Source organism: Penaeus vannamei, chromosome 11 (assembly GCF_042767895.1).
Source record: "Penaeus vannamei isolate JL-2024 chromosome 11, ASM4276789v1, whole genome shotgun sequence".
In the NCBI taxonomy this organism is placed as follows: Eukaryota; Metazoa; Arthropoda; class Malacostraca; order Decapoda; family Penaeidae; genus Penaeus; species Penaeus vannamei.
In genome coordinates, this window is record NC_091559.1 from 31332121 (window position 1) to 31347120 (window position 15000).

At 50.7% G+C, this 15000-nt stretch overlaps 1 protein-coding gene across 2 annotated transcripts in view; it reads right to left on the reverse strand.

Moving 5' to 3' along the window:
- LOC113823401 (microtubule-associated protein futsch) overlaps positions 1–15000 on the reverse strand; it is a 43832-nt gene that overhangs the window by 438 nt on the left and 28394 nt on the right. Inside the window, exons 2-3 of one of the 2 annotated variants that reach the window (XM_070127224.1) lie at positions 12207–12471; positions 6643–11578 (exon numbers count right to left, since the gene is read on the reverse strand). In XM_070127224.1, coding sequence (XP_069983325.1) covers positions 6643–11578; positions 12207–12471 — 5201 coding nt within the window. Of the gene's footprint in view, positions 1–6507; positions 11579–12206; positions 12472–15000 lie in introns of both variants that reach the window. The other variant, XM_070127223.1, reaches the window with a different exon arrangement.

The following is a 15000-nucleotide window of genomic DNA, read 5'->3' on the forward strand; positions in this document are numbered from 1 at the left end:
GTTGAGTATTTTATTGAGTTCGGATTCTGGAATGCAAGCCACGGCGGGGGCCTTGGGCGCGGCCCTACTGCTGCTGCTGCTCTCTGAGGGCGACTGAGCGGGGCCGGGTACGGCGCGCGGCTCCTCCCCCTTCTCGTCTTTGCTTAAACCTAAGACAAAATTACGGAAATCGACGTTGAGGAGTCGGAGGACGTCCACGAACACCCGCTCCGAAGTCATGACCTCCTGGGCGATGAGGAAGACCTTCCTGTCTCGGCTCTCCGCGGTGGAGGAGGGCGCCGAGGCAGGAGCCGGAGAGGCGTCCCGGCTGCTCCCTGGGTCAGGGTTAGTGGCACTCGGCACTCCGGTGGGGGCGTTGGGGTCAAACCATGCGGGGGAAGAGTCGGGGTAGGGGTGCAGGGGGCGGGACGGGGTGTCCTCATGCTCACTCTCACTAGCACTAACACTAACACACGGGGCGACGGGCGGGGCGCAGCCCAAGCGGCGAGGAGTGTCAGGGTCGTCGCCTTCCACGCCCACGGGGAGCCCTGCGGGGGGGTCGCGGCTCAGAACGGGGATCACACGAGCTTGGTCCTTCCTCTCACTCACCATCTCGGGTGTCACGGCTCCCTCCCCTCCCAGTACACCATCCCTTACGTCTCTCTCTCTCGCGGTCACTATCACTGCTTCACCATTAACACTATCTTTCCAAACATCACTGAGGCCGTTCACATCTATTCCGCTATTTTCAGCTGTCACATACGCACCATCACTGTCACTATCAGTACTGTTATCACTATCACTATCACTGTCACAAACACTCGCTCTGAATAAGCGCTCTTCATCTCCTCCTCCTTGCGATCTCCGTAAACTGAGCGATTTTAGCACAACCTGATTTAGTTCCGACACCACATTCATATATCTGTGGTGAACAGGGGCGGTCACAGTGTGTTCACTAATTTCCTCTTCCTCCTCCTCCTCTTCCTTGGACAGGTCGCCTCCCATGGCGGAATCGCTGGAGCTTCTCGGAAGAGGAAAGTCTTCGTCGGCGAGTACGAGCCTCCGCCTGTAGGCCGGCGTCTCCGTGAGTGACTCAGGTATGACTAACACGCCCAGCTGCCTGAGCGGCCTTCTGCCGCGCCTCTCATGACCTTGCGTGAGGTCCTGACCTGGTGCGCATGTGCGGCCTTCACCTCCTGCTTCCCTGTTACCCAGTCTGGCGTGTGGCGAGGGAGGGAGTGTGAAGCGGTAGCGGTGGGACCCCACGGACGGCAGGGGCGGCGGGCGCGTGGCCACGGGCGGCAGGCACAGCATGGACGAAGGCGAGAGGCCGGCGGGGAGAGTCTGGGCGCGCGCGGGCGTGACGACGATGACAGGCTGCGGGTTCGGAGCGGACGAGTCGCAGGTCGTGTCGCTGGGAAGCTCGACGTAGAACTGACTCCGCGGTCTCTCGCTCGGCTTCGGCTTCCGCCCGTCCCGCGGAGCTCCGGCCCATCGCGTCTCTGGCGCCGACTTCCGCTCTCGCCCCTTGCCCTTTCCGAGGGAGCCGAAGAGCGCCCTTAGCGACCTCCGGACGCCGAAGGAAAGGGACGGGGACGGCTCACCTTCGCCGTCGCTCTCGTCCTCCTGCCTGGGCCCGGAGGTCATCCCAGCCTCGCCACCCGACCAGGAGCGGGGCCGCAACGCCGCCACGCTCAGCCTCGGGTCGTCCAGAGGGTCGTCCTCGAGGCCGAGGTGGTGGTGGGTCGCGGGCGAGTCACGTGACCTCTCCAGGGTGCCCTTACTCGACCCTATCGCGCGAGAGATATTTTGCCGTCTCAACTACTCAAATCAAAAATATGTTTCACTATCAGTCTTTTGTCTTTCTTCAGCCTTTATCTCTGTACACACTTTTTCTTCCCGTTCTGGCTCTGTCTTCCTCCCCCGTCCTACCAAGGCACCGACTGTCCCTCTGGCAGGTGGCCCAGGTGGCTCCCGTCAACACCCTAGAGCCGCTTCTGGGCCGGGTCGTGCTCAGATTAATGCTGCCTAAGGAAACCACACACTGACACGCGTCTACACTACAGGTTAAGGGCTCGTTGAACAACACCTCTACGCTACTACAGGCAGATAAGAGCACTCTCTCGTGGCACATATCCGAGCTACAGTCTACGAAAAGCCACACTCTGTCGAGCCAGTCTACTTTACAGTCTAGGGACACAAGCACCTCTACGACACAGGCTACCAGAGAACACCCAGTCAACGCACCACTTCCGTTGAAGAGGTTCCAGTTCGCGTCAGAAGGTCGCGACTCACGCTGGGCGAGGAGGAGGTCGTTGCGATGGTCGTACCCGGAAGTAGTGGTGGAAGTGGTGGTGGTGAGAGTGTGGTCGTCGACAAAGGGTTCCGGGGAAGCGGGAGGGGTTTCGGAAGCACTGGCGAGGGTTTCCGAGGTAGGAGGTTGGGAGTCTGTGGTGGTTACACTTTGGCTGTCTACAGAAGCAGCTGTCAAAGCCTCACTCAAGGTATGTGAGGCTTCACTAACAGTATGTGAGGCTTCGCTAACGGTATCTGGGGCTTCACTAATAGCAATGGGTGGATAATCTCTAACAGTGTCAGAGGTTTCATCTAAAGCGCCCAAGGTCTTTTGAACAGAGTCCAGGGCGTCTAATACTGAGTTTAAGTTTTCTCTGACGATGTAAGGGGTTATTCTTAAAGCTGCTTCACTAAGGGTGGTTGTGGATTCAGTGACAGTGTCTGAGGCTTCACTTGTAATCTCTGTGGCTTCCCCGACAGTGTCTGAGGCTTCATTTGTAATCTCTGTGGCTTCCCCGACAGTGTTTGAGGCTTCACTAGTAATATCAATAGCTTCTCTGACAGTGTCTAAGGTTTCACTAAAAATCTCTGTGGCTTCCCTAACAGTGTCTGAGGCTTCACTAGCAGTCTCCGTGGTGTTCCTAACAGTGTCTGGGGCTTCACTAACAATAACAGGGGATTCAGTGTCTGTGGTTTGGTTGACAGTGTCTGGGTCTTTACAGCAAGTGTCTATTTCACAAACAGTGTCTGAGGCTTCACTAACAAAAGCTGCAGTCTCGCTTAAGGTGTCTGGGGTTTCACTAACAATAACTGAGGCTTCACTAACAGTGTCTGATAATTGTCTACCAGAGTCTCGCGTATCAGTGTCTGGAGTTTCACTAACAACAGCCGGAGTTTCTTTAGTGAGACAGTCTGGGGTTTCAGTCTGTGAGGATTCTCTAACTATGTCTGTTGGTTCGCTACTCCTGTCATGTGTTATGTATTCCGGGGTTTCACTGCCTGAGTCTACGAGTTCAACTTCTGGAGGGTCGAAATCTGTTTCACTGACAGATTCTAAAGTCCCAAAATCTGTGGATTCACTAACATTATCCAAGGTTTCAAAATCTGGGGTTTCACTAAGGGTATTTAATGTTACAAATTCTGCAGACTCGCTAAAATTATCAAGGGTTTCAAAATCTGTGGTTTCGCTAAGGGTGTCTAGTGTTTCGTAATCTGTAAATTCACTGACGTTATCCAAGGTCTCAAAATCTGGGGTTTCACTCAGGGTATCTAAGGTTTCAAAATCTGTGGATCCACTTACGGTGTCTTGGATTTCAAACTGTGGGGTTTCACTGACAGTAACTAAGGGTTTACATTCAAGATCGCCTTTATCTGTGTCTGTTTCTGACGATTGGCCTCCAGCGTCTGCGGTTTCACTAACGGAGACTCGGTGGTTTATGTCTGTGGTTTCTCCGTCAGCGTCTGTGGTTTCGCTAACAGTCCCTGTGGTTTCTTCAAAAGTGTCTGTGACTTCACTAACAGCGTCTGCAGTCTCCCTTCCCGTGTCTTTGGTTTCTCCGATAATGTCTGTGATTTCTCTATCAGTGTCTGTGGTTTCTCTAACAGTGTCTGTGGTTTCACCAACAGTGTCTGTGGCTTCACTAACAGGTCCGGTGGTTTCAATTACAGTGTCTGCGGATTCTCTAGCAGTGTCTGTGGTTTCAATTACAGTGTCTGTGGCTTCTCTAGCAGTGTCTGTGGATTCTCTAACAGTGTATGTGTTTTCACTAACTGTGTCTGTGGTTTCTCTAACAGTGTCTGTGGCTTCACCAACAGTGTCTGTGGCTTCACTAACAGGTCCGGTGGTTTCAATTACAGTGTCTGCGGCTTCTCTAACAGTGTCTGTGGTTTCACTAACAGTGTCTGCGGTTTCACCAACAGTGTCTGTGGCTTCACTAACAGGTCCGGTGGTTTCAATTACAGTGTCTGCGGATTCTCTAACTGTGTCTGTGGTTTCACTGTCAATATCTGTAGTTTCCCCAATGGCGTCGCTGGTTCCTCTAATTGCAGCTGTGACTATGCTAGCAGTGCCTTCGTTTTCAATGACAGCATCTGTAGCTTCTTTAACAGTGCTTGCTGGGTCTCTAACTGTGTCTGTGGTTTCTCTAAGAGTATCTGTGGTTTCTAGAACGGTGTCTGTGGTTTCTCTAAGAGTATCTGTGGTTTCTAGAACGGTGTCTGCGGTTTCTCTAACTATATCTACAGTTTCATTGACAGTATCTGTGATTTTACTAACGGCGGAAGTGGCTTCGTTCGCAGTGTCTGTGGGTTCTCTAACAATGTCTGTGGTTTCTTTAGCTGTGTCTGTGGGTTCTCTAACAATGTCTGTGGTTTCTTCAGCAGTGTCTGTGGATTCTCTAACAATGTCTGTGATTTCTTTAGTAGTGTCTGTGGATTCTCTAACAATGTCTGTGGTTTCTTCAGCTGTGTCTGTGGGTTCTCTAACAATGTCTGTGGTTTCTTTAGCTGTGTCTGTGGGTTCTCTAACAATGTCTGTGGTTTCTTCAGCTGTGTCTGTGGGTTCTCTAACAATGTCTGTGGTTTCTTTAGCTGTGTCTGTGGGTTCTCTAACAATGTCTGTGGTTTCTTTAGCTGTGTCTGTGGATTCTCTAACAATGTCTGTGGTTTCTTCAGCTGTGTCTGTGGGTTCTCTAACAATGTCTGTGGTTTCTTTAGCTGTGTCTGTGGATTCTCTAACAATGTCTGTGGTTTCTTTAGCGGTGTCTGTGGATTCTCTAACAATGTCTGTGGTTTCTTCAGCTGTGTCTGTGGATTCTCTAACAATGTCTGTGGTTTCTTTAGCTGTGTCTGTGGATTCTCTAACAATGTCTGTGGTTTCTTTAGCGGTGTCTGTGGATTCTCTAACAATGTCTGTGGTTTCTTTAGCAGTGTCTGTGGATTCTCTAACAATGTCTGTGGTTTCTTTAGCGGTGTCTGTGGATTCTCTAACAATGTCTGTGGTTTCTTTAGTAGTGTCTGTGGATTCTCTAACAACGTCTGTGATTTCTTTAGCAGTGTCTGTGGATTCTCTAACAATGTCTGTGGTTTCTTTAGCAGTGTCTGTGGATTCTCTAACAATGTCTGTGGTTTCTTTAGCAGTGTCTGTGGATTCTCTAACAATGTCTGTGATTTCTTTAGCAGTGTCTATGGATTCTCCAACAATGTCTGTGATTTCTTTAGCGGTGTCTGTGTTTTCACTAACAGTGTCTTCACCACCAAAATGTCTGTCTTCTTTCCCAGCGTCTGTGGCTTGGTTTTCTACCGAGTCTATTCTAGCAATAATCTGAGTTTCTCTTTCAGGACTGACAAGAGGTTTTGTAGTACCAGTGCTGTAAGTAATTGCAACAGAGTCTTGTGTTTCACTTACGGTGTCCTGGAGTTTTAAGGTGTCCTGTGCCTTAGTGACAGTGTCTGAAGTTTCGATATGAGTTTCAGTTGGTTTATTGTCAGTGTGTGGGGGTTCATTCACAGCGTCAGTGTCTGTTGTGTCGGTTTTAATGAGTGTGTGCGGGGCGTAAATGGCTACTGTGAGAGTTCCTGTAATCTCCCTACTTGTGTCCGGGGTTTCACTACCTGTATCTAAAATATCACTATCTGTTTTTTCGTCTGAGGCTTCACTAACACTATACGGGGTTTCTCTAACTGTGACTGTGGTGTGGCTGATGTTGACTAACGCCTCACTGTCAGCGGTTGTCGAGCCTTTGATCAAGTCTATGTTCTGGGGAAGTGTAAATGAAGCTTCACTAACAGGAGTCGTTCTACTCACCAGGGTTTCCAAAGCTTCCGTGCAAGTGTGTGAATGGTGTGAGGCTTCAGGGGGGTATGTTGTAAGGGCTTCACCACGGGTTAGGACAGGGTCAGTCTCAGTGGCGGAAGGGGAACAGGGGTCACCACTTTGACCAGGGGACTCCGGGCGGTCGGGGGGGTTTCGTGGGAGGGGTTTTAGTTCGGCGGGAAGGCCAGGGGGTTCAGAGGCTTCGCTAGTATCACTAACACAACTAACACGGTTATCAAAGTTGTTATCATCAAACGCACTCGGGGATGTTCTAGGGGGCGTGGTTACATCAGGTGGACTCGAAGGGGCGGGGACGCTGTCCTTCTCTCCCTCCTTCGCCTCGACGCCACCTTGGTCAGTTATGTTAGAGGGCGCGGCCTGGGGGTTAGTGGGCGGGGTCAAGCCATCCACACTGTTACCGTTGTTAGCGGCGGGTGCAGAGGTGCTAGAAGATGCAGATGCAGCTGGCCCAGCGGTGTTAGCGGTGCAGGATGAGGAGGAAGTGGAGGAGTCTGGAAGGTTGCAAATAACACTCTCGAGCGCGGTTCGAATACCTTCCAGTCTGGAGGCGAGATCTCCGCCCTCCGCTGCTGGGGGCGCGGCTCTTGCTCTCGCGCCTTCCTCCTGCGTCTCCTTTTTCTCTTGTTCTTTCGTCTCTTCTCTCTTCTCTTCCTGCGAGGCTTCGGGGTCTTGTGAAGCCGCACTCTCTTCTACTGTCTTCTCTTCTTCCTCTTTCTTTTCTTCTCTTTGTTCTTCGCTTGCTGCTTCTGTCTTCTCGGTCTCTTCTCTTCTCTCGGCTGTTGTCGCCTCTTCGTCTGTGGTTACTTTCTGTTCTTCAGTTTTTGTTTGACTTTCTATACTCTCTGGTTCTCTTTCTGCTGCAAGCGTTTGTTCTTCATTCTGTTCATCTGTTCTTTCCTTCACTTCTACTTTTTTAGTTCCTTCTTTTTCTTCTTCAGTTTTCGCTTGTTCTTCAACCTTTGCTTCTTCAGCAGTGTGTTCACTTCTTGCTTCCACTTGCTCTGCTTCTTCAGTTTTCACCTGTTCTTCAACGTTAACTTCTTCAGTTTTAACTTCAGTCTTATCTTGTTCTTCAGCCTTTTCTTCTACTTTATCTATTTCCTCGACTTTTGCCTCGTTTGTGGCTGTTTCTTCGGGCTGAACTTTTTCAGACTTCGCTTGTTCTTCTACCTTTTCTTCAGCTCTGGCTTGTTCTTTAACTTGAACTTCCTCTGCGTGTTCTTGCTCTCCGTCCTTCACTTCCTCGGCTGCCTCTCCTCCTTCCGTCGACGTCGATTTTGCCTTATTTATTTCCTTCTTGAGAGCGTCCACCTGGTACAGGGTCTGGAACACGGTCTTCCCTTCCGATTTCGCCGAGCTCCTCCTCTTCTTCTTCGTCTTCCTCGTCGTTTCTTCTCCTCCTGCTGCTCCTTCCTTCTGTTCTTCAGCTTCTGCTTCTTTCTGTTCTGCTTTCGTTTCCTTCTGCTCTTCTTCCGTTTTCTCTTGCGTTGTTTCCTTCTGCTCTTCTTCCTTTTTCTCTTGCGTTGTTTCCTTCTCTTCTATCTTCGCCTCGGCTTGTGGTTCAGGTACTGCTTCTGCCTGTATTACTTCAGGTTCCTGTACCGCAACTTGTGGTTCTACCGTTTCAGGGAGAACACTGATCACTTCAGGAAGAGCAGCCTTCACCTCAGGTTGCTCCTCCTTCGCCTCCTTCAGCGCAGATTGTTCTACCTTCACTTCAGCTTTGGCTTCCTGAATTTCACTCGCTACAGGCTGTATCAGAACCTCCTCCACTGCAGGCTGTTCTAACTTTACCTCGACATGTGCCTCTTTCACGTCTAATTGCACTTCTTTCACTTCAGCCTCGAGCACTTTCACTTCAGCCTGTGAGTCACACTTCACTTCAGCGATCACTTCGGGCTTCACTTCACTCTCGGTGCTTGTCACGTGGGCCGTAGCGTCAGCCTCGGGGGGGCCGTCAGCCGGGGCGGGGGCGGGGGAGGGGCTCGCATCAGCTGATTGTTCCTTTGCTGTCGCCGCCTCGCTCGCGCTCTCCCGCGCCTTGCCCTCCTCTTGCCTCTCGCTCCTCGCCTCCTGCTCGCCCTGCTGGCTTACATCATGTGTGCTTGTGTCCTTCCCCTGCTCCTGCTGAGCGGGGGTGGAGGGAGGAGGGGCGTGGGGGGAGGCAGGGCCCTCCTGCGAGACAGCTGTGGCGGCAGCGTCGGCGGAGGTGGGTAGAGCACTGGTGGCACCCTCGCCTCCCTCGCCCAGCAGCACTCGCCTTGGGGAAGTCTGCGAGTAGTTCTGCAGCGACTTCAACACCGTGTCTAGAGTGGCGAACGAACTCTCGATGGTCTTCAGGTTGTCATCGATGTCCGTCTCAAGTCTGCTGCCATCGGGCTGCGTCCCCTTCGCACCTGCTCTTGTCGTCGCTGAGGCTGAAGTGACACTGACGACGTGATTGCGCTGAGAAGGCCCCGCCTCCTCGCCCGGCGTACCAACCGCGCCGCTCCCGGCCCCCGTGTCAGCGCACGCGGCGGCCGCGCCACGGAGGGGTTGGCTGCCCTGGCGCTCAGTTGATTCAGCTTGTGTTGATGTTTTTTGTTGTTGCTGCTGCTGCATGAGCTGCTGGTGTCTCTGCTGGATCTTGCCTTTCTTGGGCGGCGGCGGCGGCGGAGGCAGCGGTCGCGTGCGGGATCTGGTCGTGGCTTGGGGCCGCGCCTCGCTCAGGTCCACGTTCTCGTAGTTTTCGAAGTCGGCGCTGAGGTCGACCTTGGCGGTCGGTCGAGTGGGGTCGACGGTGAGTCTGGCCTTCACGGCGCCTCCGTCGTCGCCCTCGTCGCCCTCGCTGGTGCGGAGCTTCTTGCGGCGCGGGGGCGGGTCGTGGTGGGCGTGCGCGTGCCGCAGGGGCTTGACTGGGCGTGCGCGCGCGGGGGCGGACGCGTCCAGCATGTCGTCCTTGATGTGTGTGACCACCTCCTCGATGCGGACGACCTTGGAGTGGCGTTTGGGCGGCGCAGGCGTGACCTCCACGCTTGCGTAGAGCTTGGAGCCGCGAGGGGGGCGCGACGGCGACGACACCTCGCCGTTCACCAGCACGACCTGCTGCGACTTCTTCAGGCGGGGCTTGAGGTGGCGTGGAGGGCGGGGCGGCTCAGCCTCGAGGGTCTGGGGCGAGATAGTCCTCAGGCCCTTCTTCTTGGGCGGGATGGGCGGCGGCGTTTCATCGTCCTCCTCGGGTCTCAGCGGGCGTAGCTCCTTCACGCCCCCGCTCTTGTGGACACGGGCGTAAGGAGGAACCTTGTTCTGATCTTCGTCAACGTCTTCGGGGGTCTTCTCCGGTCCGGCCTTGGCGTCTGCGTCTACCTTCACTTCCTCCTCGACCTTGGAATCTACCTCGACCTTTTGCTCTGTTTCTACTTTGGACTCCGCCTCGACCTTTTGCTCTGTCTCGACCTTGGAATCAGCCTCGACCTTGGAATCAGCCTCGACCTTGGAATCAGCCTCGACCTTGGGCTCTGCCTCAACCTTGGACTCTGCCTCGACCTTGGAATCTGCCTCGACCTTGGAATCTGCCTCAGCTTTCACTTCCTGTTTGTCTACCATCTCCGAGTCGACCTTGACCTCCGCCGTTTCGCATTCGCTCACCTTGACCTCCGCTGCTTGAACTTTGACCTCGGACGTCTCGGTCTCGCTGGCCTTGACCTCGGACGTGGTTGTCGTGGTGGTGGAGGAGGTGGAGGTGAGGGTGACCTGCGAGACGACGGCCTGGTCGCTGGCGTCGTGTCGCTGGATGAGGACGGCGGCGTACACCTTGTTCCCTCGAGTCGGCCGGGGGGGAGTCTGTTCCTCCTCTTTCTCCTTCTCTTCCGACTCCTTCGCGCTCTCTCCTCCTCCGACCTCCGACGCGTCCATCACTTCCACCGTCTGTTCCATCGTCGTTTGGAAGGTGTATTCCGTGCCTCCTGCTTTTTCTTCTTCCTTCTCCGCTGTCTTTTCACTCGGCTTCAGAAGGATGGACTCGTAGACCTTGATGCCTCTTTGCGGGCGAGGCGGGAGGGGAACGTCGTCACACTCCATGGCATCTGTCTTCGTCTCCTCGCTCTTCTCCGCTTCTCTTCGCTCTTCCTCTCTTTTCTCCTGCTCTCTTCTCTCCTCCTCTTCTTTCTCTTGCTGTATTCTTTCTTGCTCTCGTCTCTCTTCCTCTCTCCTCTCTGCTTCTTTCTTCTCTTCCATTTCTTTCTCGATTTGCTGACGTCGTATAATTACTTCTTCATAGACCTTAATGCCGCGTTGGGGCTTCACGGGCTCGTCCTCGACTGCAGAGGGAGCGGGTTGAGCCTCAGCGGGCTTAATCTCGATGTTGTCGTAGACTTTGATGCCTCGAGGTGGCTTGTGAGGCTTGAGGGCCTGAGGGATGATGTAGTCCTCCTCTTCCTCTTTCTGCGCCGAGCTCGAGGCTGAGGTTAGGATCTGTGCCTCGAGCGCCGTCATGCGGGCATCTTCGACCTCGTCGTCGGGCCCTGGGTGCCCTACGGTGATGGGCGTGTCGGTCCTCTTCTGGCGACGCCCTCTGAACCTGTCCCTGCCACGTCCCTGGGAGTGGGGGACTTCTCTGGGACTGTCTCCGGCCTGGGGAACCACCCGCTGCAGCTCCTCCTTCACCACATTGTCGTACTCGCTCTCGACAGAGGGCTGACGGGCATGCGAACGCGGAGGAGGAGGCGTGGGCGCCATAGGGAGAGGGGCGGCCTCGGGGACACTCTGAGGGCGACCTGTGTAGGCCAGGACGGGGTACAGCTCGTTGTCTTTGTCGTCGTCCATGAAGGTGATGTCGTCGTAGACCTTGACCCAGGTGCGGCCGACGGGGCCCGGGCGGCGCGACGGCTTGCTGGGGTTGTCGTCGCGGGACTCGCTGCCCCCGCCGTCGCGCCTGCCCAGGAGGTTCCTCAGCTGAGGCGGGAGCGAAGGCGCGCGCGGCAAGGGACGCATCTTGGGCATGGCGGGCATGGCGGGCATCTTGGGCATCGATGGGACTTTGGGCATTGGAGGAACTTTAGGCATAGCAGGAACTTTGGGCATCGAGGGCACTTTGGGCATCGAGGGCACTTTGGGCATGGACGGGAGGTGGGGCAGCTGCGGGAAGCGGTCCCTCGATAAGCCTCGCAAGGAGCGCCTCTTCTCCCTCGCCGGGGACACGGAGGCCGCCCGCTTCTGCCCGCCCGCACCCTTAATCTTCGGCTTTGGGGACTCGGGCACGGGCGGCCTGTGGGCACTGGAGGGCGTGGGCGGAGGCGTCGGAGCCGTCGAGGGCTGTCGTTCGGGCGTCGGCGGGGGCGTGGGGGCGGCGGACGAAGGAAGCTCGGGGGTGTGAGAGCCGCGGGAAGACATGACTGTGGCGTGGCGGGGCAGAGAGGCCGTCTTGCTGCTCTTGGTGAAGGCCGGCAGGATCCCCACTCGCATCATCCCCCCTCCCCCCTTCCCCAGCACCTGACGGGGAAGGGGGGGAGAAGAGAAGGAACCAGGATTAGAATACAAATAAAGGAGAAAGAAAATGAAAACAACACAATGAGAAAAGAGCTAACTGAGGCACTCCTGACAGAACACTTCAGTGGCTCTCCGTAAGGATGGCAATAATTAGATGGATCTGTCAATTGAGGGCTACAGGAAAGTCACCTAATTTACATTGTGACGTCTGTGACCTCATTTCGACACGTTTCCGCTCCTTGGATATCGCCTTCGAATTCGTGGCGAGAAATACATGGTTATTTCCGTTACAAAAATTATGAACGGAAGATTCCTCCATGATTTCTTCAATCATATTGGGAAATTTTTGGAAAAGTTTATAAACTAAAAACACACACACACAAACGCACGTAAACACAATGACACAAAACACACACACACACACACACACACACTAACACAATGCCACAAAACACACACACGCACACTAACACAATGCCACAAGTCACACACACACACACACACACACACACGCACAAACGCAATGCCACAAAACATACACACATATACCGATACTTCATTCCCGACACACAAACGCACGTGGATCCACAACCGAACACAACTACCCACAGCCACAGAACTCGGCCCTCACCTGCCCAGCCAGACGAGACACATTGAGGCACCCATCTCCTGCCGGGTCCTCTTGCTGTTCGTCGCTCCTTCGTCTCTGGCCTCCCCTCGCCCCCTCTTCTCCTTCCCCTTCTTCCTCTTCGCCTCCTACTTCCCTCTCGTACTCGGAGTCGCCGCGAGAAGGAGGGAGGTTCTCCTTGGCTCTCGAGGCTGACCTGGACCGGCCTGTGGAAGACCTGCCGGAGGGGGGCTTCTCCTGCGACGCCCTCCTTCCCCTCATCTGTGACCTGCACGAAGGAGAAACGAGGGTAAGGATTTTTTTTTTTTTTGAGACTGGTGTAAATTATGCGGACATTTATACCGATATCAACTTCAACTAATGCTTAATGAGTAAAAAATGTCATATATTATGATCTAGTCTTTCTGGAGAGAGATATACTGTATATCTCAGGATCATGGAGCACTGATAAATGATTATATATTCCCTAATCAACACACACCCATGTAGATAAATATGTGTGTGTGTGGGCGTGCGATGGCGATGAAAGGCATTGACTTTAATAACCATAATACTAGCAATAATAAAGATAATAGATCGCGTAAGATTACAAGGTTTGCTAGATAATAGTAAACGAAGATTATCATACAAATAAGGATTTTCGACAGAAGATCTTATCGCAAATTATGTAACTGGCATACACACACACACACTCACACACACACACACACACATAAACGCAGGTAAGCACAATGACCGAACACACACAGGCATATATATAAATACATACATACATACATACATACATACATACATATATATATATATATATATATATATATATATATATATATATATATATATATATATATATATATATATATATATACATATATACATGTGTGTGTGTGTAGCGTATGATGAAAGGATTGCATCTGTTGAACGGATCACCCACCGCAAAGGCAACGCTAAAACTTTAACAACAATGCAATTGATGACATCAGAGGTGACCATAAAACCACTGTTCCAACGTGATAACACAATGCTACCAAACAGTACAAATCAAGGTAAATTACTCCACAGCGATATATGATTGACGCATTTCTATCAAATCTGCACCAGAAATCAAATTAACATTTAACCGCCACGCATTAGTTAGAATCTCTGGTTTTGTAAAGCTACGAATTCACAACTATATATTTTTTCTGCACCAACTGTACTGTACTTTGTGATATTCATTCTCGATAACAATTTTTCCATGATACTATCGATAATGATAATGGTGGTTGCAAAGATGGTAATGATAATGATACTAATGACAACTATGATGATAATGATAATGATGATATTAACAATAATGATTATAATAATGGAAATGCTAATGATAATAATAATAATAATAAAGATAACAATAATAATGATAATAACAACAAAAATGATAATATCAACAGCAGCAGCAGCAGCAAGAACAACAACAACAGCAACAACAACAATAATAATAATAATTATAATAATAATAATAACAACAACAATAATAATGATAGTAACAATAATGATAGCACTCGTATCAATATCATTAACAAGAAAACAGAAAACAGAAAACAAAACCAATAATAACAAAAATAATAATGAAACATGTTGATACAACCAACCAACCAACAAACACACAAACACAAATAACACTGAACCACAAACAAATAACGGCCTTATAAACCACATGTCCCACCAGCCCTACACGCCACTCTGCCGCCCTCCATTGTACGATAAGAGATCAACCGCTGGAGATAAGACATTGATTGTGGGCCTGTGTTCGCTCGTGGCTAAGCAGTTATGCAATTGCAACGGCGGGGGGGGGTGTATTGGTGGAGGTTGTTTTGTGTGTGTGTGTGTGTGTGTATGTGTTTGTGTTTGTTTATATTATTATTATTAACAATAACGTTAATAATAATTACAATAACAAAAAAAATGATAATAATGATGATGATGACACATTGCTGTTGATATTACTAATAATGATAATGATAATAACAAAAATGAAAACAATGATAACAATAACAATTACCATTACAACAAAATTAATGCCAATAATTATGATAATTGTTCCAATAATAATCCTATTAGCAGCCAGAATAACGCCGTTGATAGCAAAGACAACACAAACGCCATCTACAATACAAGAAATACGACAATTGACTTTTGTTTTCATTCATTCTAAATAAAGTATTACATGAAATGCAAAAAATCTTCATAATTACATAATTTTCTTTTATTAAATATCCAGTGCCATTTATGATTTCTCTGCCTCTCTCTCGTTCTCTTTCTCTCTGTCTGTCTCGTTCTCTTGCTCTCTCTCTCTCTCTCTCTCTCTTTATCTCTCTCTCTCTCTCTCTCTCTCTCTCTCTCTCTCTCTCTCTCTCTCTCTCTCTCTCTCTCTCTCTCCTCTGTCTCTTTGTCTTTTTTTTTTTTTTTTTTTTTCAAACTATTATTATCTTTTTTTTGGCAAGCATGTTCACTAATTAACACCGCGCTAATGCTGTGGCTAATGATGATAGCATTCACACATCATGACAAGGGCTTTGATAAGAAGGGCATTCTTTCTGCAATTGATGAAAGGTTGAAAAGGTGGGCTGACCTTTCTCTGACCTTTCGGCTCATCTCATGCCGGGAGATCTTAGAAAGCCGTCAGACATATGCTGATCAAGATGTATATTTGATTGTCAGATATTTTTGTTTGTGTTTGTTCATTGCAAGATGGTATGGATGATATATATATATATATATATATATATATATATATATATATATATATATATATATA